This window comes from Podarcis pityusensis (assembly GCF_964106645.2).
Source record: "Podarcis pityusensis genome assembly, chromosome: 1".
Lineage (NCBI taxonomy): Eukaryota > Metazoa > Chordata > Lepidosauria > Squamata > Lacertidae > Podarcis > Podarcis pityusensis.
In genome coordinates this window covers 137,156,834-137,183,039 of record NC_138028.1, presented here as the reverse complement: position 1 = coordinate 137,183,039, position 26,206 = coordinate 137,156,834, and the positions used below count along the sequence as shown (strand labels likewise).

The 26,206-nt window shown below is 44.3% G+C and overlaps 1 protein-coding gene across 6 annotated transcripts in view; it reads right to left on the bottom strand.

Annotated features, from left to right (window-relative positions):
- Window positions 1–26,206, bottom strand: part of IKZF2 (IKAROS family zinc finger 2) — a 121,581-nt gene that overhangs the window by 35,219 nt on the left and 60,156 nt on the right. For all 6 annotated transcript variants that reach the window (XM_081017713.1, XM_081017714.1, XM_081017715.1 and 3 more), the window contains exon 5: window positions 16,038–16,205. In XM_081017713.1, the coding sequence (XP_080873839.1) occupies window positions 16,038–16,205 (168 nt within the window). The remainder of the gene's footprint in view (window positions 1–16,037; window positions 16,206–26,206) is intronic.

Here is a 26,206-nt window from a genome sequence, read left to right as displayed (position 1 = left end):
AGGCTGGAAAAGGGAGGGGAAGGAGTGGAAAACTACCAAGAAGTGTTTCCTCTGTCAGCGGCCAGGACATTTTGCAAAGGTCTGTCCCCAACGAAAGGCCTGGCAAGGCATGATGGGGGCTGCAGACCACGACGAGAAGGGGGAGGAGGGGCCGGTGCAGGGAAACGAGAAAGCCCGGCTGCCAACCAGCAGGGGCAGCAGCCAGGCCAGCGACCAATAGAAGTGCCCCGGCCTGACCCTCCCAAGGCAGCTATAGCCATTGAAGTGGTGCTAGAACTCCCAAATGGGCACCCAGTCAAGGTGAATGGGCTGCTGGATTCTGGCAGCTCGTGTAATTTCTTCAGTAGAGACTTCGCTCTGGAGCACCAGCTCCACCTGTTGCCACTAGATTTTCCCTTGCAGGTGACCACCATTGACGGCAGGGAACTACTGGGAGGGGAAGTGACACACCAGACACCGCCAATGCGGATGAGTGTTTCCAGGCACACGGAAACCATGGCCTTTCACGTGGCCACGCTGGCGGGACCCCCAATAATACTAGGAATGAGGTGGCTGGCGCTACATGACCCAGTGGTGTCATGGCATCAGCGGTCGCTCACCTTTGGGTCAGCTTACTGTTTAGAACACTGCCTGGGAGGAAAGGAACCAAGAATGACTGTGGCCAGGGTGGCTGGGGCAGCCCTGGAGAAAAAGGGGCGCGTGCCACCGCAATATGCAGATTTGAAGGAGGTGTTCAGCGAGAGAGAGGCGGATAGGCTGCCCCCCCCCCACAGGCCATATGACTGCCAAATCATCCTGCTTCCGGGAGCCCAGTTACCAGTGGGTAAGCTGTACGCCATGTCCGACCGGGAGATGGAGGAGTTGAGGCAGTTTATTGACAAGAACTTGAAAAGAGGCTTCATAAGGGAATCGAAGGCGGTGGGGGGGAGTCCAGTGTTCTTTGTGGACAAAAAATCAACTAATCAGCCCAGACTTGTGGTGGACTACCGCCGTTTGAATTTGGTGTCAGAACCCGTGACTTTCGCAATGCCCAGAATCGACGATATTCTGACACGTGTGAGGCAGGGAAAGATTTTTACCAAGCTGGACCCAAGGGGGGCATACAATCTGATTAGAATACGGGAAGGGGACGAATGGAAAACGACCATCTTCACCCACCTGGGGGCTTTTGAGTATTTAGTTATGCCATTTGGATTACAATCGGGGTCCGCCTGCTTTCAATCCTTTATGCACCATGTGCTGGGGCCACTGCTGTACAAGAATTGCGTGGCCTTTTTGGATGACGTCTTAATATATTCAGAGAATGAAGCGCAACACGTCAAGGACGTTAGGGAGGTGCTACAGAGATTGAAGAAGCATCAGTTGTGGGTCAAGCTGGAAAAATGCCAATTCCACGCCCGGGAGGTCGAGTTCCTAGGATACAGGTTGTCAGACAAGGGACTGGCCATGGATCCAGGCAAGGTGAAGGCAGTGCTGGAATGGAAGGCCCCCAAAAACCGAAAGGATGTGCAGAGGTTCCTAGGCTTCAGCAACTTCTACAGGAAGTTCATAAGGAACTTCACCCACTTGACGACACCCATTACAGATTGTCTTAGTAGGAAAAAGAAGTTCACATGGACAGAGGAGGCGCAGCAATCCTTTGAGAAATTGAAGAAGGTGTTCGCCTCGGAAGAGCAGCTCCTGCACGTGGATCCGGAGAAGCCCATGAGACTGGAGACGGACGTGTCTGACCGCGCCATTGGAGCAGTATTGTTGCAACCCGGGTCCAAGGAGAACTGGAGACCGTGTGCCTTTTCCTCCCGGAAGCTGAGTAAGTCGGAGCAAAACTACATGGTGTATGACCGAGAACTGCTTGCGATTTACTCGGCATTTTGTCAATGGAGACACCTCTTGATAGGGGCGCGGCACAAGATCCAGGTCCGAACTGACCACAAGAACTTGGAATACTGGCGGACCGCGCGAGTGCTTAACCAGAGACAGATCAGATGGTCCCAGGAGTTCGCCAAGTTTTTCTTCGAGATACAATACGTGCTGGGGGGGGGGAATGTTAGAGCGGATGCACTCTCCAGAAAACCGGAATACCTGGAGGGGGAAGGGCCTCCGGAGGCCAGGCACGTGTTCCCCGAGGACCGGTGGGTGTGGGGGGGGAACGTTGGTAGGTAAACGAGCGCTAGCAGGGCTCACCCGAGACGATGAGTTTGCTCAGACTAAAATCAGGGAGCTCAGAGGTGGAAAGGGGGAATGGGGGGTTTTCGGAAAAGGAAGGGCTACTGTACTACAAGGGGGCGCTGTATGTACCAGGAGAGACGTTGAGGGGCAAAATACTGAGGCAGCTCCATGACAATCCAACAGCTGGGCACTTTGGACACAGGACTATGCTACTAGTTACCAGGCAATTCTGGTGGCCAAAGGTGAGGGAGGACGTACGAGAATATGTATGAGGGTGCGACCAGTGCCAGAGGGCAAAGGGGGAAAGGACCGCCCCTGCAGGGTTACTGGAACCCTTACCAACACCGGAAAGGCCCTGGGAGGTGGTGTCCATTGATTTTATGACAGATCTGCCCAAGTCAAGGGGTCATGGTGGTGGTCGATCTGCTGACTAAAATGTGCCATTTCGTAGCGTGTTCGCACGCAGTGTCGGCAGAGGAGACAGCCAGGCTGTTTGTTGACCACGTTTTCAGGCTGCATGGCACCCCATTGAGGGTAATCTCAGATCGCGGAAAACAATTTACTTCCCGATTCTGGCGGAGGCTCATGAGCTTGCTGCAGGTCGAGGTGAGCTTCTCGACGGCACGGCACCCAGAAACCAACGGGCAGGCCGAAAGAGCGAACGGTATACTCCAGCAGTACCTACGCTGCTATGTCAGCAAGAGGCAGAACGATTGGGTAGAGAAATTGGCTTTGGCTGAATTTGCGTACAACAACGCTGAACACGTGTCCACGGGAATGAGCCCTTTCATGGCCAATTATGGGTGTCACCCCAGGGCCTTCCCAGGGAGGGGGGAGGAAGGATGGAGTGTACCTGCGGCCGAGCAATTTTGCCGAAGAAATGGAGGCCTTACACCAGCAACTCAGGCTGAACTTGGAGAGGGCTAAGGAAGTTTACAAGAGGCAGGCAAACAGGCACCGTCGGGAGGGAGAGGCCATACGGGTGGGAGACCGGGTGTGGTTGTCATCCCAAGGGTTGCCCCTAAAGGGAGGGTGCAAGAAGTTGCAGCCTAGGCGACTGGGGCCTTTTGAGGAAATACAGCAGGTCAACCCAGTGGCATTCAAACTCAAGTTGCCCGACAGCATGAAGATACATCTGGTGTTCCATAGGTCCCTACTTTCACAGTACAGGGAGAGGCGGGAATTCCCAGGAAGGGAGGGAGGGGTTACCACCCATCCGCAGGCAGAGGAGAGGGAACTCTGTAACGAAGCCACGGAAATACTCGATTCGAGGTGGCGGGGTCACCAGGTAGAGTACTTGGTAGCCTGGGAGGGAGAACCCAGGTCGGAAAACACTTGGGTCCCTGCTGAATCAATCACGGACGGGTATCTGGTGGAAGAGTTTCATAGTTTGTTCCCGGATAGACCTAAACCACTAGCTAGATTCTGGGAGGAAGAATTCGGAACCACAGATGACGAAGGGGACTTTGTGGGGTTTCCTGCCTCCGAGGAGGAGGAGGGGGAGGTGTCCGAGGGAGAAGAATCAAGCTGGGAGGCTCGACCAGCTGGAAGAGATACGAGGGGATGGGAGGCCGATTTTGAATCCTCAGAAGATGACAGTTCTTTCAGGGGGTTCCCCGCATCGTCGGTCGATGAGAGAGAGGAGGAGGTATCGGAAGATCGTACCGGGGGTGAGGGGGGTCCTGAGGAGGGGGTGGATGTCAGGGAACTGCCATCAGTACTGGAGGGGAAGAGCAAAAGCCAGAGGGATTCCAGAGAGCGTCCAGGGATAGGAAGGAGCAGCCCATCTTCTGGGGAAGAGAATCAGCGTAGCACCAGTGGAGAAGGGGGGCAGGTGGGGGAAGTGGCGAGGCGGTCCCATGACTCCTTGCCTGGGACCAGCGGGGAGAGTAGGGGTCCTCCGTTGCCCACGCCCTCCCTGCGCAGAAGGCTTCCGCGCAGAGAGAGTAGGAGGAGACTAGGCGTCAAAGAGCTTCTTTGCTGGAAGAAGTTTAAGAAACGCCCACTCACGGATTCTGCCAGCGATTGAGTCAGCCACGGGTGAGTGGTTGTCCGGACAGAAAAAGGTTCACTTTGGCAACCCAGCCAGGTGTTTGCACCCAGCCGGGGAGATAGGTACCTGCTTACGCACGAGCAACCCCTAGAACCATTACACAAACTTTTTTAATAAATAAAATAAGGAAAGGAGAAAGTAAAACACCAACTATGAAGAAGTGTGCAAGGGGAGCTCTGTTTATAAATATCCAGAGGAGCTTTATTTTATATTTAATGAAATGCACAGTTGGGGGGTGGGGTGTGTTGCACATGAACAAGCTCTACTTGACATCTTATTTTGATAATCTATTCCTAGAATCTACAAGAACCAGGACCAATGTTTGGCAAGAAGGAACAGGTTTGTGGACAAGCAGGTTTTTCTGACTCACCTGCACGGATCAATTGGAAAAAATAAAAAAGGGTAGCGGGTGGAGATTACAGACAAGGGAGAAATCGCAGGATAAAGTGTGAGTAATGGAGCTGGCACTGAGCCTTGCCACACCACCACTGACTTCTGAGCATGCCAGTCCCACAGGCGTAGCTTTCTGGCAGGATGAAGGGAACAGGAGGAAGTACAAGAAATGCTAAGAGTTGTATGCAGCTTACTTGGCGAGCTCTTTGGGGAACAATGAAGTGGGCTGGAGGTTTCATCCAGTCACATGTCAATCTTTATGACTCGGGAAGCCAGTGTTTCTCATAGTGCCCAGAATGCTACAGATCATTTATATGTTAGATTTTTCACGTGAAATCTTTCACTCCCCCCCCCCCACTGCTTACTCCAGTATCTGAGACTTTAAAATTTAGTATTAGAACTGAGCTGAAATGTCTCCGAATACTTTTTCCCCTGAAAAATGTCCAGAGTTTTTCGCTCTCTTGCTCCCTTGAAAGAAGGCAAAAGGGAGGCAAAAAGTTGGGAAAAAATAAATTAACTGTGCAACTGCCACTGATCCCCACCCCCTATTAACTGCTAGATAAATTTTCTTCCCCCTGGAGAAATGAAGTGAAATGGTCTCTCCAATTGTTCTGCCCACAAAGAGGGTGGAGAATTTCAAGGTGTCGTTTGTGCACATTAGGAATAATGCCTTCCCTCCTGGTATCTATAAATGGTGTGTGTGTGTGTGTGTGTGTGTGTGTGTGTGTGTTTGCTGTTTGATGTTGAACTCATTTGCACTGTTTCCCATTGTTGTATCTGTTGGAAGAGAAGGCCAGTTTTATGCTGGGCTTAAAATCCATTTTCAATGTTTTAAATCTCCTACATATTCAGTTTATTTGCATGGAGCAAATCCCATACATTGCAGCTAAAACTAGTATTTCAGGTATCTTAATAGCTGAGGGGCACCCTGTTTTAGAAGGGCAAGCAGATGAACAACCAGGAGACACATTCAAATATACCAAACAGCAGTTGGGTTATCCGATTTCTGGTGCACATTCACTCCAAAAATATTTCATGCTATTTATTTAGTGACAGCTTTAGAAATCAATTCTATCAACTATGACTCACTGAGCTACTGTTATGTAATTAGCATGAACATAAAAAGATACCCTTTGTTCCGACATATAAGGAAGTGTAAGAAAGCTTATACTGAGCCATATGGATATTTATCTTCAGTCTTTATTCCTGCCAGTAAATTTCACAAGAGGGGTCAACACAGCCAAAGTTCCTGTAATCCTGTGCCCCTTGGTTCCACACATTTTTCTGAGAAACTATACCAACCAGAACACTGCCATATTAGATGTGGCCATAAAAGTGAAACGTGTAGTGGTGGCGCTACTGAGAAGGAACATGAACCGATGCAGACTCTGCAATCATCATGTGAGGCCCTTTTCCTGCACAAGAGTCTTGAATGGTGGCAACATGAGTAAAGGCCTTTTCTGCAGTGGCTCCCCGTTTGTGGAATGCTCTCCCCAGCGAGGTTTGCTTGGCATCACCATTATATATCTTTGGATGCCAGGCAAAAACATTCCTCTTCTCCCAAGCCTTTGGGTAATTTTACAATCTATGGCATTTTAATCTCTCTCTCTCTCTCTCTGTGTGTGTGTGTGTGAGTGATTTTTGTTTGTTCTTACATTATGCATTTTTTGTGATTTTCTATTGTAAACAGCCCTGTGATCTTTGGAGGAAGGTCAGTATAGAAATTTAATAAATAAATAATCAATATATTTACTTGGAGGCTGTTTTGGGCTGGATGGGGACAGTTTGAGGCAGCAGAGGAAGGTATATTAGTTAGGCTAATATCCCAATGGCTTTTGGCATTGACACCTTGATCCCTGTGAGATTAGCTCTTGAGTGGCAATGTTGCCTTAATTTCCTTGATTTTTAAAACAAGGATGGGGATTTATGGCCCCCTTGAAGGTGTTGTACTACAACTCCCATCACCCCCCCCAATACAGATAGTTTTAAAATACAAGTAACAGATTTTTGTATTTTGCCAGATATTTGGTTGATGGGTCTTTATTCTTCTAGTTAACAAATCTGCTGGTTGTTCTGCAGTTTATGGAATTTAGTAAGTGATTTCATCTATCTCTATCTATGCAAACACAAGCCTCAACACACACATATTCATGCTGATTTTAGCCGCATGTAAGGACATGGGTGGTGCTGTGGGTTAAACCACAGAGCCTAGGACTTGCCGATCAGAAGGTCGGCGGTTCGAATCCCCGCGATGGGGTGAGCTCCCGTTGCTTGGTCCCTGCTCCTGCCAACCTAGCAGTTCAAAAGCATGTCAAAGTGCAAGTAGATAAATAGGTACCGCTCTGGCGGGAAGGTGAACGGGAAGGTGATCGCCAGAAGCGGCTTAGTCATGCTGGCCACATGACCCGGAAGCTGTACGCCGGCTTCCTTGGCCAGTAAAGCAGGATGAGCACCGCAACCCTAGAGTCGGCCATGACTGGACCTAATGGTCAGGGGTCCCTTTACCTTTACCTTAAGCCACCTTAGGCTGCATCTTGTAGGAAATGTGGATATAACTAATAAATAACTAACGAATTTTTACCAAAACAGTTGGAGAACGGAGACTTTTAGCTTGAGTTAGCTGTAAGTAGGGTAAAGCCTTAGAGCAGACCACAATACTTTTTATGAAACTAAATTAACAGCTGTTCCATTCTAGGCTTAATCCACTCTGCAGGGGCTCCTGTGCAGCAGTAGACAGCGTGGTGGGGCTGCATCTCGTACCTAACCTCCTTTTGGCTGATTCACTGCTGCATGCTGGGATGGAAAGGGGAAGGGCAAGGCAGTGGCAAGTTTGGTGTGGTGTAAATGTACCAGTGGAGCCAATCCAGTGCTCCTGCTGGTGGGTTTCAACAGTGCTGATCTTGCCCCACCTGCCCTGCTATGGAGTAGCAGCTTAGCAAGAAGGTGATCAAGTAAATAGTGCAGCTCTACCACACTGTTCACTACTTCCCATACCTACAAATTTCATCTGCTTCTGCCAAAAGCAGAAAAATTATACCTGTGTTTGGATTCTCCATAGGAGTGAATGGGGAGCACAGAGCTTCATTTTACACACAGTGAAATGGAACCCAAACCACAGATCTAAGCAATCAGTGTGGCTCAGAAACAGATCAGAATTTTTTAAAATACAGATACAAATACAAGGTGCATCTTGGGGTCTGTGCGTACTTCTGCCTGTAGCTACATCAGGCTATATTCCTGAATACAGTTATTGACTTTATTGTGCTTTACTTCCCATTCAGTTCTCATTGAGCACTGATGCTACAATTTGCACCACAATCAGCATATGGTGAGGTAGTGTTTTGAGCAGCTGTAAAAAAAACAAAAACCCAAACCAGTTGCTGTTAATCTTGGAAGGGGTCCAATTATTTTATTAGCTGCTTTATATTTATGTGTGCATGTGTTTGTAATTCAGTTTTATAACTTGCCGTTGTTAGCTACCTGGAAGAAAAGGAGGGATGCAAATGTTTTGATTTTAAAAAAAACTTTTGTAAAAATTAAGGCAATGCTTCAGAAGTGGACTTGAGGCCCTTAAAATGCCAACAGCAACGTTAGAACACTAGGAATTCCCAGGATATAACAAAGGGGATGGGAAGAGAGAGACCTCCTGTGACCTTTGGTACTGATGGGAGTATGGCCATCTTGATCACCGTGGAGTGAGGGTTAGGGACTATGTTCATATGATTACCACATACCATATTTTTTGCCCTATAGGACGCACTGTCCCATAAGGCGAACCTAGTTTTTTTGGGGGGGAAATAAAGGGGAAAAAAATTATTTCCCCCCCAGGCATGGGGCTGGGGCAGGGGAAGCCCGAGCTTCCCCCGACCCCAGCCCCCAGAGCAGGCAACTCTCCGCAAGGCGCGGGAGCCCAGTGCCGGGCTCCTGCGCCTTGCGGAGAGCTGTGCAAAGCATGGGCGCGCTGAGCTCAACGTGCCCAGGCTTCAGCATGCAGGCAACTCTCCGCAAGCTGCGGGAGCCCAGTGCTGGGCTCCCGCGCCTTGCGGAGAACTGCGCGAAGCCTGGAGAGCAAGAGGGGTCGGTGCGCACCATAGGACGCACACACATTTCCCCTTCATTTTTGGAGGGGAAAAAGTGCGTCCTATAGGGCGAAAAATACGGTAAATATGTTTATGAGCCTCCAAGAAGGTTTCTTTCTCTTTCCTTTTCAGTTTTTTAATTCCTCTCTGCTTTGATGTATGTCACCCTCAAACAACTGCCTTTGCCTAGGCCTCCAATGCTCATTTAGCCCTATAAGGACCACAGCCCTGCATTTAATTATGAAAATATAAATATTTTATTTTATTACACAGAGAGCAGGGAAACTTATGTGTCTGTGCCTGCAGCCAGAGCAGCATAATTAAGCAAAACCTATGTATACAAATGACCATCCTGTGTAACCCATTGCATAGTCAATCTCCATTACAGGGCAAGAAGGCTGAGATACAGGGCGGGAAAAGGCCACACTTATCAAACAGAGAAATGGGGAAACTGCCAGAGAGCAGAAATCAAGTTAAAAGCTCTTCCCTAAGACGGGAAGCCTGCAGGATAAAACTTCTTTGCCTTGTGTGTACAATAAAATGTAGGTGTGTGGGGAATGTCAAGCAAAGTTCACAACAGGTCCAAGTTCAAGACCTAGTTTTCTTTTGGCTCCCGTTAAGGAGCTCAGCTTCTCAGTATCAGTAGCACAGCATAAAGCCATGTTGTCCCATATATGTTGGCCGAAATATTGGGAAATTCTGGATCAAGATGGAGACAGAATAAAATTGCAGAGCTTTGAAAAATTGAAAAATAAAGTGCGAGACTGGCTCCATTATTATCAAGTAATGGAGGCATACAATTTGGACAAAAAAGTTGGTTTCCAGGTGGAAAAATCAAAATTGGAAACAGAATTGCTAGATACAAAAATTAATTGCTAGATACAAAAATTGTCAAAAATGTATAACTTGCTGTTGAAATGGAACACTCAGGATGAAACGGTGAAATCAGCTATGATTAAATGGGCACAAGATGTTGGTCATAACATAATGATGGCTGACTGGGAACAGTTATGGACCACAGGTATGAAATTTACGGCATGTAATGCCCTAAGAGAAAACTTAATGGAAATGATTTATAGGTGGTACATGCCAAAATTTACCATTTGCCCGGAAATAAATGTTGGAAATGTAACGAGACTGAAGGCACATTCTTTCACCTTTGGTGGACATGCCCAAGGATTAAGACATTCTGGGAGATGATCTATAATGAAATGAAAAGGGTATTTAAATATACCTTCCTGAAGAAACCAGAGGCCTTTCTCCTGGGCATGGTCGGCCAATCGGTGCCAAAGAAGGATAGAACTTTTTTTATGTATGCAACAACAGCAGCAAGAATACTCATCGCGAAGTATTGGAAGACACAAGATTTACCCACCCGGGAAGAATGGCAGATGAAGTTGATGGACTATATGGAATTGGCGGAAATGACTGGCAGAATCCGAGACCAGCGAGAAGAGTCGGTGGAAGAAGACTGGAAAAAGTTTAAAGACTATTTACAGAAATACTGTAAAATTAATGAATGTTAGAAAAATGTTGGAATGAAGTTATATGGCTTTAGTAGAAATGTTATAAGGAACTAAGTACAGATAGGTTAACAGAGCATTAAAGGAAAAATAAGGTTAGAATGAGTTAAGATAATTATAGGATAGAAAACAGAGGAAGATGGAAAGGAATTGCTGAAATAATTAACAGAAGTGGAATACAAAAAGGGAGGTGTGAGGAGGTCGTGGAAATAAGTGAATTAAAGATGGGATAATGAAATTGTTTGATTTATTTTATTGTTTTTGTTTTGTTTTGTTAATTTGATGTGTTGTACTGTATTGTCTTTTTAGTGTTTAAGTTTTTGGAAAAATAATAAATATTATCTAAAAAAAAAAAGCCATGTTGTCCCATATAAAGTTATCTGTAGCATGCTTCAACATTTGGGCGTTGGTGATTTGGGCTTCAAGAAGGGTTCTAATGGGGTGATCATTTATCCTAAAAACACTACTGACATGCATGTTTCATTGAAATCAATGCGGTTCACTTCCAAGATATCTGTTTAGAATCAGTGGGAATGAATTTTAAGAGAAAGAAGCATAAATTTAAATATTTTCTTGGGTTGTGGAGTGGGATGGAAATTCTCGGCTTTCGTTTTGTGCTCTCCAACTGAGAAGTAAAACATTGTATTGAATCTCCACATCTCCTGTAAATCTAATTCTTTTACCATAGTTCCATCTTTACATGCTTAAAGTAACGTCAGTAACTAATACTCCCGTCTCAGAAATTCTGATCTTGGCTTACATTTTGCCCAATGCTGTGAGAACAAACAAAATAGTGACTCATGATATGGAAGCTTTTTTATGTGCTCAACTTATAAAGGACTGACCAAGATTACAATGTGAATGACAGCATACAGTAATTCACCCTAAAATGAGGCAGTCTGACTTCCATCTTGCATGGTTCAACTTTTTTTAAAAAAATAAGTGAAATCCCTATGGTCCACAAATATGTTTTAATTTAGAAAATAAGGATGCATACTCAGAATCTGTTGACAATAAAAAGTAACTAATCTGTATTCACTAATACTAGAATATATGTTCTAGCTGAAGAACATAAAAAGTGATTTGCTGGATCAGAGCAAACATTACTTAATCCTGTATTTGTAGCAAGAATAACAGAAGCCACCAGGCACTATGAGATCCACAGAAAAATTGGTCAGTGGTTCAATAATAGACCGTTCCCCATCTCATCCCCAAACGCTGGATTTGTGTACAAGTCTGTTTGATATTCAGGATAGCCTTCACATGGGGTAAAGACCACCTGGGAGTAACTTAAAGGTAAAGATTGTCAGGTTTACATTTCTTGGTACAGAAAGTATTGGCTTAAAGTGTAGAGATTTTTCCTGTTCTAATTAATTCAAGAGGGTTATGAAAGCTTCTCTGTGTGATACAAGCTGGTGCAAGCTGGAAGTTTCTAGAAGCTTCTATTCTGCCTGGAAACAAGCAAAAGGTTCATAATTTGGGGGGTTACTCCTTCAGAAAAGCTGAACAGCTGCTTCAAACTGGTTCTGTTATCTCTTTCACTCAAGGTCATGCTGATTGTAATAATAGGCCAGAAGGAGCTTGGGCTTCACTTTCTGTCTTTCTTTCTGGCATGGTGGTCTGTACATAGTACTAAGTGTATGTTTTAGTCTTACTGAAGTTTAAGTTAAGTCTGATGCAACCGGATTTCTTATGGACTGTGCCAATCCTGAAGAATTCGATTTGTGACTGTTATGCTCATTTACCTTCAGTAATAAACTCTGCTGAATGAAGTTGATTACCTCTGAGCTGTTTTTTGGGGAACCCTGCATCACGTTTATGGTTTTACTCTGCTAACAATATGTTGAGGTCTGCTCTGATCAGTATGGAGCACAATCCATGACAAAGATATCATGAAGAAAGGAATGTTTAAGCCATTCATAATTTGAGTAGTGGAATAGTTTCCCATAGTGAGAGAAAATACTACCTAGTTTAACACCTATTCAAAATGTTAGATGTGGAATCTACCCAAGAAAAACAATTTCTAGAAGGGGTCCTGTGCTGGTCTTCTGAAGCAAACACAGCAGTTTTGCGGCACCATAAAGACTAACTTATTTATTATAGCTTAAGCTTTCATGGACTAGTCCACTTCATCAAATGCATGAAGTGTTATTCTGAGTAGCAGGCACTTTTAAACATGATTGTGGTGAGTTAATTGTAAACAGCAAGATCAGAAGAGAAAGGAATTAGGTAATTATCGCTAGGTGTACCTTTTTGCAAGCAGAAACTGGACCATGGTAATTTGACGTTCAACTTCTGATACAAGAAAAGACATTCTCTGTGCCAGTTTAGGATGAAAGTTCAAAATCAAAAGGCAACAGAGGCCAACTGTTTTGTTATGATGATGTTATCCCCTGTGTACTGGAATATACACCTGCACCTGAGTAGTCTGTTGCTTAGATGATTTATTTCTTCCTGCATAGCTTCGTAACTTTTTCCTATGATGCAAATACCATGATTTCCTTTTTTTTTTAAATGATATTTATTGAAAATTTTTAGAATTACAAAAAAGAACAAAGCAGAAAAAGAGAAGGAAAAAAAAAAACAAATCACATCAAACAGTACAAATTCAAAAAACAAAAATACACCACAAACACTCAAAAACAAATCCATCATTCTCAAATCCTCCACTGTCATTACCTTCTTTCTTTGACCTCCTCCTCCTCCCTTTTTTTGTATCCTAGTTGTTAATTGTCGCAGCAAATCCTTTCCATATTTCATAATATTCTGTCATTACATTACCTTAATCTATTTTAATCTTATCTTACTATAAAGAACCTTAAAGCTTAAAACTTAAATCTTATTTTTACCAACTTCTCATAACCATAATATTCTTACATAATTCTTTAAACATTTTTGCTAAAGCCAAGTAATTACGTTCCAACATTTTTCTAACATTCGTCAATTTTATAAAGCAATCCTAGTAGTAAAAAAAAGAAATAAAAACAATCTAATCTTCATCCAGCGTCCCTTCCTCCTGGTCCCGGGTTTTGTCAGTTCTTATTATCCCATCGATCTAGCGCATTAACCTGGTAACCTTGCGTCCGAGGCCCTTAAGTCTCTTCCATGTCCCTTCCGCAGCTCTTCTTCATATTTATAACTGTATTTTCCTTTGTCTCCTGCTCCTTTCACTCGTGGGAACTCCAGCTTAACAATGTTTTTGACCCTTCTCAACAAATCAGCCCCTTTTCCATAGTCCACACTAAACTCCATGTGGTATTTAAGAACATGTTTCAAAATCCCTCCAAAATTAAGAGCCCCCACAACCCCAAACATCTCACGGCCCATTGCCAGACTTGAAAAGTCCAAACATCCCTGCAAAGGGCGGTCTATCCAACCCCCATTTCCAAACCAAACCAAACTTTATCTTTCCAAATCTGGCTTTTTCCAAGTTCATTTGTCAAGTCCAAAAGCTCATGTTCCTGCTGGGCCACAGCTCCCTTCATCTCTGGCGCCCAAGATTCAGCAACATCCTCTTCCCTCATCTGTTCTGTCAGGGCACACTCCTGATTTAATTCCTGGATGGGCTCCATATAATTTCCCACTGCCTGTTCAAAATTTCTGATCGCATCAGTCATCAAGTCCGTCTTCTCATGTAGCTGTTCCAGTAGGGCATTTGTTTTACGGAAAGCACGCAACAGAGCTTCTGAATACATTGTCCTGCAAGGTCAGAAGTCTATTCCCACGATTGTAATCTGTAACAGCTGCAAGCTCCCCGGAGTTAGTTACAGTTTCACAGTCTCCCTCTAGGGGGAAAACTTCTATTTGTTCTTTCTTTTAAAGACAAGTCTAACAACAAAGTTTCCTTTTTCAGATATTTTGTCAATATTTGTTCCTTTAAAATGCGAAGGGGAACAATGGAATCAATGTTTCTCTTCTTATAGCTATCTGTCAAAAACGTTTGTCTCTGGTCAATGAGCTTCAAAAAACGTCAGTCCTGACACCCCGCTCCAGGATCAGGACGGTGGAAAGTTACTTTACTTTACACTCACTTCTGCAGGTTTAAACAGTCCGAAAAAATCCCCCCTCTTCTCCTGCTTCCGAAGGGGGGTTCAACAATTTTAAATGATGAAAGTTAATCTTTTACAAGCGATTTTCTGAGCTCTAGTTTGCCATGTCTTTGCTTTAATCTATCTACAAGAAACGGAAGGCTGACTTCCTGTTTAGACCTTCCCGTTTCAGTGCCAAATTGAGGTAAACTTTTAAGTCCAATTTTCCTTTCTGCTCGCAAGTCCTTATTTAAAGTCCAATTGTCCAAAATTTAAGTACTCACGGGTGATTATTTTAGAAGCCAAATTGTCCCAGGAAAAAGACAGCGCTCTCCGGCAACGGCTGTGCGGCTTCGCTCCACGGAAGAAGCAGTTGACTCTCAGCACCACGCCCCTTCCCCCTCTTCGCTCCGGAGCCCGTTAATGGGTTCCTTTGCGGGTTGGGGGGGCGCTAAAGGTGCCCGCCGAGTCTCATGGTCACAGGCTTCATCCGCCTGTGATTTTTGAAAGGGTCCCTGCTTCGCCATAGCGGAAAAGACCCGTTTCATGTGGAGCTAGTCCCTCCAGATCAGAGGGAGTCCGCCATTGCCGATGGCGCCACCCCGGAAGTCCTCAAATACCATGATTTCCTATGATGTTAAAACTTAAAACATTATTTCTATTTTAGAACAAATGTTTATCATTATCAGTGACAAAGTGATCTAGAACACAGAGGGTCCAACCTACACTTGCTAGAGTGTACGAAACAGATCTTTAGGGTTAAACAGCTGGGGTTTGGTTTATGACTTTCCACATCTAGTGGGGAATCTTCTGAAGACTTTCCATTTCTTAAAACATAAAGAACACTCACAATATTCTATTTCTAGTTCTTCAACAGTAATTTGAAATATTTCCAACGCCTAACAGTTGTGTCTTACATCTCGCATACACATCAGTAACCTCACAGTTGTAGGACAGATCAGAAAAACTAGCTTGGGAAGGTTTTGAACCTCTGCGTTTTTCTGATACTTGGGGATTACTGAATCATAGATAATGGTGGGCTTAATACCTGAAGTGCTGAAGTTACAAAAAAAAATTCTGGTTGACATTATCCAGGCCTGGAACCGTGGGGTCGGGGTGGGGCACAGAAAGCTTGTCAAGAGTCTCCACAGAAGTCTGTTTAAAATAATGTCTCTTCCTTTGGCCTAATGGAATCAATTTTCCTTGGAACCATTAAGCTGACATCATAATTTGGTGGATCCATTATTGTGCCTGTCCAATTTATGTGTGAAGGGCACAGAAATACAGTTTTTGCAGCATTCAAGACTGTGGAAATTTTAGCCACACTCAGAAAACCATATATTGGTTTAATAAGCTGAGGTACGGATAAGCCATTTGCCTGCACGCAGAGTCCCTTCTTGCTCCCTTTGAGCTCTCGCCAAGAAGCAGTGCTTGCTTCTTTGTAACAAATACATAAATGACACCTGTCTGCCTCTAGATCAGTAAGCAAATTAGTAGGACAAAGGAGCCACAGGTAAAAGGTGAAAGCCACGCCTTGGCCAGATTCAATCCCTGGCATTGCTGGCCTAAAAGGATTGCAGGCAGTGGATGTGGGCAAGATCCACCCCAATACACGGGGAACTGCCATTTTAGTAACTCAGCAATCCAGGCCACTGTGAAAGAGAATCCTGACTGAAATCCTGAACAGACACTGTCAGTCAGTATAGATAATAACTCGCTATAAGGTAGCTAGTGATGTATGTTCAGTGCTTTTAAAAGCACTGCAGTTAAAGAGCAGGCATTGTAGACTCACCCGAGTGCGTCCTGAGGTGTCCTGTGAGGGCATCCCTTCTCCGGCAAGCATAGCTACAGAAGGGACATTTGAACGGTTTCTCCCCAGAGTGTAATTTGATGTGCCTCAGTAGATTCCCCTTCTGTGTGAAGGAAGCTCCACATTGGTTACAGTGAAAGGGACGTTCACCTGCAGTGGAGAAGACAACGGAGAAAAGGTCTGAGAAACCATGGCCAACAAATATACATGCCCAATCTCCCAATATTCAAACATGGGTGCTCTCATAAATATAATATCTGAGACAATGAAATCCAGGAAAGCTTCGAATCTACCCCTCCTGAAATGCTACATAATAGCAGAGAAAAACTTTCAGCAGCAGCAGCAGGCGCACACTTTGGTAATATGGCCCCTGGGTGAGGACCAAATCACACACCCATTTCTTATTTTCACAAAAATTCATTTTGGTACTGTTGCTTTTTAATGGATCTTCTCCAAATATAGTGTCAGGAGCTGGACTCAGGAGCAGGTCAACAATAAAACACCAGTGAAGCTAACTCTTCATTCAAAGAAACCAAAACAATTCAGGCCTAGTGATCACAGCAACTCTTCCCAGCAGGTCTTGCCCCAATGAGGCAGTTGCAAGGACTGAAGGTCACCACTCTCTAAGGCTCCTCCCCCCTGATCCTTCCCCAGCAACCTAACGCTCCTTCGTCTTGTCTCTCTTTGCTCCACCGTCTTCATCCCACTTTGTGTTTTGGCAGACCAGGGAGGTCAACAAAACAGGAATACACTGATGCGGGACACTTCTGTGGCCACCATTTATGTTTTATCACCATAGCTGGGGCTACCAAATAATTATGCAGTCCCACCCACCCATACTCATTTAGACCACAGGTGATCAGCAGAATCAGCAGCCATTGGTTTATTAATAGTTATTTATAAAAAATTGTATCCTGCCCTTCCTCCCAAAGGAGTTCAGGTGCACAGCAGCAAAAACAGAAATCGTAAAACAAATAAAATATCCACAAGCAATTCCAATACAAATGCAGATAGGGAAATAACTCTACTTAAAAAAAGCTTGTTGGGAAAGGAAGGCATTCAGGAGGCACCAAAGAGACTACGGACACTACATCTCTCTAATATTTAACCAAAGGGTTGGTACCACAACACTAAAGGCCAGATTCCTAGACTGTGCAGAGCAGACACCCTGATAAAATGCATTGCACAGGAAGCCCCGCCTGCAGAGCACATGGATCATTTGGGAGTACAAGGGGAGGGAACGTCTTTCAAGCATCCTGACTGCAAGCTGCATAGGGCTTTATATATGTATTCAGACAAACGCAGGTATCCCACAACGGGCAGAGTCACACCATACATTTAAAGAACTATGAGTGCTCATTTAAAGCATATCAGTTCCCCCAAAGAATCCTGCGAAGATCAGTCTCTCTCTCACAGCTATAAACTACAGTTCCATGATTCTTTGTGCTCAGTCATGTGCTTTAAATGTACAGTGCGGATCTGGCCACTGTCTAAAGCACACATGAGGGATTTCCTGTATTGACTTCATAAATATGGCAATTAAGTTGTTCCATATAACAGTCGTGCTTGCATTATATTGCAGCTGATGGGCATATAAAGACCACATTTTTCTTATACACAGATAACATGTAAAGTGCAACCTGCACATTGCCAAAGAAGTCTCTCTCACACACAACAATGTCACAAGGTGTTTGACAAGTGAATAGATGCTGAACTCAGGAACAGAAGGCGGCAACATTTCTGCTTATTGTTGGGTTGTTTAAATTTAAAGCAGCTCCATAACTGGGTAGGCTAACAATGAAGCACCTTCAAGTTTCTGAGCAGTAAAGCCCTGATTATTGATAAACAAATGGCAGAATTCAGCTACAATTTTACACACATACACATATAACTCCATGGGACTTACTTCTGAGTAGACATTGAGCCTAGGGTTGAGCTTAGTTCTTAAAAGTTAAAGCTAAATTGTAAATGTAGATCTTAAAAACTTTTAAATTCAACAAATTCCAGAGTCAGTATTCATTATTCTACCTCAGTTGGAACTTTCAGGGTAGCCAGCTTTCCCTCTCATCTGACAGAATGCTTTAATTACTCATGTCAGAGTCATCCCCATCATTTCCCCCTTCTCACATATGTCATCTGCTGAATAGTCGTTTAAAACTACCTTAATAGGGAGATTAATTAGCTTAACTGAGCAAGTGGATTAATGCTTTAATATTCTCAATCAGGTTTCCAACAGTCATACCCTGATAGTGCACAGTTGCCTTCAAAGGGAAACCTTTATACCTGCCTAGAAGATCTGAACTGGGAAGCATCATGTTGTGCTAAGCAGACCAGGGGAATCTGAAGTGAGATTTATCTTGACCCCGAGGCCCTCTAAACCCTAAACCCATATCAGTGTGAGGGTGGGTGGGTGGTTGCTATCCTTAGTGGGTGGGGAAGTAAAGACTGCATAGGCTCAGATTCATTTCCTTTTATAGCTGCCTCATATTTTCCAAGCCTTCGTACTGGAATACATCCTTTGTCTAAACCCTGGTTCACATCAAGCCCTGCTGACCAAGGAAGCCTAGCTATGCCACCTAAACCAGGCCTTCATATTTCCTGTGCTGATTTGTTTCATGCCCTGATCAGGCAATCTGTGCAGCACCCATCCTGAGTACTACCTTCCATATAAATAAAGGTCTTCTGAATCTAGTGAAACTATTTGCCCTTGCTAAAATAATGACCCACCTGAAGTAGTGTTAGAGCAAGTGATGCACATAGCTTTGCATAAACTTTCATAGAATCAGTGTTAGAAATATAAGCTAGGTGCAAATGACACCTTCAACCTAGGTTTCAGTCGTCCCAACGGAATGTCATTGAGGGGGGTTGAGCTAGATGGCCCTTGGTGTCCTTTCCAATGCTACAATTCTATGATCCTCTGATCTCAACTACATTGCTTGACTGCAGCTTGCTCTCACAACAGTTCATTTGCCCCAGTATGCAAGAAGGAGAAACCCACACAGGGAAAATGGAAATGGCACTAACTATGAACTACGGCAGAAGTTTTTTAACTGTGGTCGCCAAACTGGTGCCCAGAAATCTCTTCAATAAGCCTCACAACAAAAGCCTGATTCTCACCAATGAACAAAATCTGAGTCCAGGCTGTAGCACTTCAAGCTACAGCTGTGGCTCACACAGAGTTGAATGCTCGTTAACACCCCCCCCCAACACCCACAATGTAGAAAACTAGCATGTGAGGGAGAAGGGTCCAGACCAGACTTCTTCAAACCCTAGTTTTCTGTGTGCAGAGACATGTTTTACACGAAACAGTATTCAGTCACACGAGTCCTTATCTGCATATGACACAGTCCATATGCACAGACCACCTCTGTGAGAACTAGGCCAAAGAGTACCTTAAGTATTCAGTGACAATATTACCTGATTACCTGGCTATTGCAATCACGAAAAATTCTATAAAGTAGGCTGTGCAATGCAAGTCTTCGAGTAATCAAGAAGTTAAGTTGAAAAGTGGCAAATCTGATTTGGTACTCCTGTGAAACAAACTGTAGAACAGCAGTTTTACATGTTATCTACAGTTTCACATCCTTCTGTAAATAAAACTTCTTTGATGAATGATGGTCCATAGAAAGCTTGCATTTCATGATCAATGATTGTAAAGGCTACGTCAAAGCATTTTGGAAATGATAAATGGATTAAAAGCCCATTGGTGGGAGTAGTAGTTTTAAAGGAGAAAAAGCAAGAAAAGGGGGAAGGAGGAAGGAAAGGTCTTGCCAATTTTAGATAGGTTTTTGAGATCATGATATGTTATACAAGTTTTCGATTTTTCTTATAAGCCTTCTTGCGAATTACCATCCTGTGCACCAGTTTCTTAATAGAACAGTGTGTGTGTTGGGGGGGTGCTGATTTGTCTCACATATGGAGCACAAATCCACTGAACAGAGAATCTTAGGCCTCAGCCCAAATGACCCCTGATTTTTACAATCCCATTTGGGAAATGGGGAGGAATCCCAGACCTTAGATGGGGGGAATGTTTCCAAAGCTCACAATCAGGAAATCAGTTTAGAATTTGTGAAACATTCATAAGTTACGGTCAAAACCCAGAAATAATATTTATAGCATCCTAAAGATTAAAATGTGTTGTGTTATAACCTTCCCTCCACCACAACTTCATTAAGCACAATTAAGGTGTTGCTCCTAGACAATAAGGCCAAATTAAGACCAATTTACAGATTCAAATGAATCAAAAAGGTAATCCTTTCAGAAATTACCATTATGGGTTGCGCTGGAGGCTCAGGGTCACTGTGAGTTTGCATGTTCGGATCTCAAAACAACAAAAACCAAACACAAACAAACAAACAACAACAACCCCACGCCACCTACAGCAAACAACAAGCTGAATCTTTCTTCCTAACATTTCAGTTCACTATTCAGAAAGAGGGCTTTACCCCTATGGGACAGAATTCAAACATGCAATCTCTTCCTGGCCCCAACCTGTGGGCTGAACTAGTACAGTCCAGAAGAAGCATTATCACTTGATTTGGTTTATGGTATAAGGTGATCAAGGTATAAGATTGTTTTTTGTACCTTCATATGTACCTAAAGCCCTATAAAATGAAGAGCAAGATGGAAGGTTCAAAAAGCTAACTAGGAGTCTACACGAGTCTTTTCAGGAGCATCCTTTCTCACAACTATTCCTCATCTTCATGAGTAGCTTTCATGAGAATGTAGTTTCAAGATCCAGTAGTGCAGTGTCCTAGTCATAAGGCTTGTCCCTGGCTCAGGGGATATTTCAGGTTTCAGGCTCCTGCTCAACCTTAAGCTTTAATTTTTAATTATTTTTTTTTAAATCAAGGATTAAATAACTTCCTGTATGTTAGGCCATCTGCTTTTATGGCCTGCCTGTTCTGTAATTACTCTCTGCCCCTAGCAGCTCCCACCTCACAAAATCCCTGGCTAAGAGCCAGGAACAGCCACTCGTGCTATAATTCCCCCTACAACAGGAGTAGGGAAGTTCTGGTCCGCCAGATATTAGAATCATAGAATCATAGAGTTGGAAGAGACCACAAGGGCCATCGAGTCCAACCCCCTGCCAAGCAGGAAACACCATCAGAGCACTCCTGACATATGGTTGTCAAGCCTCTGCTTAAAGACCTCCAAAGAAGGAGACTCCACCACACTCCTTGGCAGCAAATTCCACTGTCAAACAGCTCTTACTGTCAGGAAGTTCTTCCTAATGTTTAGGTGGAATCTTCTTTCTTGTAGTTTGGATCCATTGCTCCGTGTCCGCTTCTCTGGAGCAGCAGAAAACAACCTTTCTCCCTCCTCTATGTGACATCCTTTTATATATTTGAACATGGCTATCATATCACCCCTTAACCTCCTCTTCTCCAGGCTAAACATGCCCAGCTCCCTTAGCCGTTCCTCATAAGGCATCGTTTCCAGGCCTTTGACCATTTTGGTTGCCCTCCTCTGGACACGTTCCAGTTTGTCAGTGTCCTTCTTGAACTGTGGTGCCCAGAACTGGACACAGTACTCCAGGTGAGGTCTGACCAGAGCAGAATACAGTGGCACTATTACTTCCCTTGATCTAGATGCTATACTCCTATTGATGCAGCCCAGAATTGCATTGGCTTTTTTAGCTGCCACGTCACACTGTTGGCTCATGTCAAGTTTGTGGTCAACCAAGACTCCTAGATCCTTTTCACATGTACTGCTCTCAAGCCAGGTGTCCCCCATCTTGTATTTGTGCCTCTCATTTTTTTTGCCCAAGTGCAATACTTTACATTTCTCCCTGTTAAAATTCATCTTGTTTGTTTTGGCCCAGTTCTCTAATCTGTCAAGGTCGTTTTGAAGTGTGATCCTGTCCTCTGGGGTGTCAGCCACCCCTCCCAGTTTGGTGTCATCTGCAAATTTGATCAGGATGCCCTTGAGTCCATCATCCAAGTCGTTGATAAAGATGTTGATTAAGACCGGGCCCAAGACAGAACCCTGTGGCACCCCACTAGTCACTCTTCTCCAGGATGAAGAGGAACCATTGATGAGCACCCTTTGGGTTCGGTCAGTCAGCCAGTTACAAATCCACTGAGTGGTAGCATAGTCAAGACCGCATTTTACCAGCTTCTTTACAAGAATATCATGGGGCACCTTGTCAAATGCCTTGCTGAAATCAAGGTAGGCTACATCCACTGCGTTCCCTTCATCTACCAGGCTTGTAATTCTGTCAAAAAACGAGATCAGGTTAGCCTGACATGACTTATTTTTCAGAAATCCATGCTGACTATTGGCGATCACAGCATTCCTTTCTAGGTGCTCACAGACTGTTTGCTTAATGATCTGCTCCAGAATCTTCCCTGGTATTGATGTCAGACTGACTGGGCGGTAATTATTTGGGTCCTCTCTTTTCCCCTTTTTGAAAATAGGGACAACATTTGCCCTCCTCCAGTCTGCCGGGACTTCGCCTGTTCTCCAGGAATTCTCAAAGATGACTGCCAGTGGTTCTGAGATCACATCTGCCAGTTCTTTTAATACTCTTGGATGCAGTTCATCTGGCCCTGGAGACTTGAATACATCTAAACTAACCAAGTATTCTTGTACTATCTCCTTAGTTATTCTGGGCTGTGTTTCCTTTGCTGAATCATTTGCTCCAAATTCTTAAGGTTGGGCATTGTTTTCTTTATCGGAGAAGACTGAGGCAAAGAAGGCATTGAGGAGTTCAGCCCTTTCTGTGTCCCCTGTTTGCATTTCACCATCTTCTCCTCTGAGTGACCCCACTGTTTCTTTGTTCTTCCTTTTGCTACGAACATACCCATAAAAGCCTTTTTTGTTGCTTTTAACCTCTCTAGCAAGCCTGAGTTCATTCTGTGCTTTAGCTTTTCTGACTTTGTGTCTACACGTGCTGGCTATTTGTTTGAATTCCTCTTTGGTGGTTTCCCCCCTTTTCCATTTTTTGTACACATCCTTTTTTAATCTTAACTCAGTTAAAAGTTCTTTAGATAGCCACCCTGGCTTCTTTAGGCACCTTCCATGTTTCCGTCTCATTGGTATTGCCTGACGTTGTGCTTTTAGTATCTGCCTCTTAGCAAACTCCCAGCCATCATGAACTCCCTTTCCTTTTAGTATTATTGTCCATGGGATCTCACCCAGCACTTCCCTAAGTTTTATGAAGTCGGCTTTCTTAAAGTCAAGAAATTGAGTCCTAGTATGCTTGGCTGCTCCTTTCCGCTGTATAGTAAACTTCAGAAGAGCATGATCACTCGTGCCTAATGATCCTTCCACTTCTACCCCACTAACCAGGTCATCAACATTGGTTAGGACCAGATCTAAAATGGCTGTTCCTCTTGTTGCTTCTCCCACTTTCTGGACAATGAAGTTGTCTGCAAGGCCAGTGAGGAATCTGTTTGACCTTATGCTCTTGGCTGAGTTTGACATCCAACAAATATCCCGGTAATTGAAGTCCCCCATTACTACTATCTCCCTTCCTTTTGCATGCTTGGCCATCTGTTCCAGGAAGGCATCATCTATGTCCTCCGTTTGGCTTGGGGATCTATAGTAAACTCCCACAATGAGGTCACTGTTATTCTTCTCTCCCTTAATTTTGACCCAAATGCTCTCACTTTGGCTTTGAGGTTCTAAATCTTGGATCTCTTCACAGGTATACACATCCCTGACATATAACGCCACTCCTCCTCCTTTCTTGTCTGGTCTGTTTCTCTGAAATAGATTGTATCCCCCCATTATTACATTCCAATCGTGGGACTTATCCCACCAGGTTTCAGTGATGCCTATTATGTCATATTTAGTTTGCTGTACCAAGAGCTCAAGCTCATCTTGTTTATTTCCCATGCTTTGTGCATTAGTGTACAGACATTGAAGTCCATTAATCATTCCCCCGTGTTTCTTATTTAAGGATTTTTTCCTCCCACCACTAGGTCTGTGTGCTGTTTGCTCCATTTGGTCTATGACATTTGGATGATCATCTTCATCAATTGATAGACTCCTACCTTCAGGAGCACTGTCTCCCTCCCCCACATTAGTCAGTTTAAAGCCCTCCTGATGAGGTTTCTGAGATTTTTGGCAAAAACATTTCTCCCAACCGTTGTGAGGTGCAGCCCATCGCTTGCCAGAAGTCCATCTTCAAGAAACTGCAGTCCGTGATCTAAGAATCCAAACTGTTCCTGTTTACACCATTTGCGAAGCCAGCTGTTCACTTCCACTATTTTTCCCTCTCTCCCTGGGCCACGTCGTTCAACTTGTCAAGAATGCTGCTAGCTAGTGAGGGAACAGCACAGACCTCCACATTATCAGTCCACGACATGCTGGGGGAGTGCCCTTTTGTAATCCGAGGAGAAGATCCCTCCACTGGCCGGATCGTGCCCATATTCGGGCTCCCCCAGGCTGGAGGAGCCGCCTTTCTCCTCGTTGTAAGCTTGGCGGGTTGGACATGGCTGCGAGGAGGAAAGCTGGGCGGGCTGGAGCGCCTTATGGCGGGGGGAGACTGGAGCGGGGGGGGCGCGATGGCAGCCCCGACAGCGGGGGATATTGTTGGACTTCAGCTCCCATCAGTCCCAGCTAGCGTGGCCAATGGCTGGAGATGATGTGAATGGTAGTCCCCTGATATCTGGAGGGCCACTGGTTTAGTTCCTGCTTTAGTTCCCTCATCTACACAACCATCAAAGGCACAGGAGACCTGTCCTCTTTGCATTTGCCCCTTCCCCCTGTGTACAGTAGGGTTAGAAGTTACAGTCTGAAATTTAGCCTGTTCCCAAGGGCTCTAGATGGAGGAGTGGAATCTTAGGCTGAAGGACCTGAATGAAGGTGAAGGGGTATAAGCTGCATAGCTTGAGAGTTTCTGTTATTCATTACACACACATGGCCCTCACGCCTCCAGAATGAGACCCCAAACACATTCAGGTTTTTTCCACCACCAGGAACAATTATCTGCATCAACCCATCTGGCCCCTCAGCAGTTTTCATCCCCCAGATGCTCCAGGCACCACTCCTTCCCCTCCCATGCTCCATTCTCTGCCCCCCTGAATCTGAGCATCAGATGACTGGGAGCTTCAAACATCTACACAGCTCTGAGTCTGCTGGGCAATGCTTTTAGGGAGCTTCCTTTTTAAAAAGAATGAAATACTATGCTTGGATACGCACCAACACGTATCTGTTTAGACAAACTATTTTGTAGGGTTTGGCAGCCAAGTTTTGTGGTATGGAACAGTTTCGCAAAAGGCCAAGAGGTAATTCATGGTGCACATTAATATCATTCCCAAAAAGGCTAGCCAGCTAATTATACTTCCCAGTCACAATTACTGCTTACTTATCTGCTTACTCTGCGCCTCTTACATCACAAGAACTGTATCCAGCAGATGAGGTAGGGTATTTTTATTTATTTTTTTAAATAAAGTTAAGCTGTTCCTCCCCTCCGCACCTTTCAGTTTTAATTCTCATGCTGTTTGATGCACCACAGGCTTACAGGGTTATCAGTATGTTTTTTGGTGCTTATTTGCAAGGAGATTTTAATGCATCAAAATAACATATCCAGTGTTTTAGAAGATTCAAAGCATCTGAATTATTTCAGGCCAGGTCAAAAGAGGTGGTAAAATGGGCTGTACCACTTCAAACTGTGGGGTGGGGTGAATACCATTTCTGAATGTTCCACTAGGTAGAATTACTCCCTAGAAGTAAGAAATGGAATAGGCTGGGTAGAAACAATTGTACGTACTGGTTTTTAATTGTGCAGTGTTTTTTCTTATGGGGTCATTTTTTTAAGGGATCACAATTGCTTTTTGAAGTCGTACAAGTCTGACAACTCCACCACCACATTCTACGTCATGCGTAGACTCTGCCTGAGTGATCCTTACAACTGTCCTATTAGAGGTAACAACATGATTATCCCACGTTGAAGATTCAGCTTTACCTTTTATAGGTACCATTTCTAAACATGTACCGGAAAACCTCCCCCACAAAAAAGAAAACTTCCATATAATAAAATAGCTAAGCAACATCTGGGGTCAGCCAAAGTAGAGAACAAAGCTACGCACAGAAAGAGAAGTCATTTCTATATGCTTGAGAACATCTGAATGGCCAATGCATCACTGCCTTTTTCAGAGAGGGAACAAGCACTATTCCTCAATATAGGAACTCTAATGGCT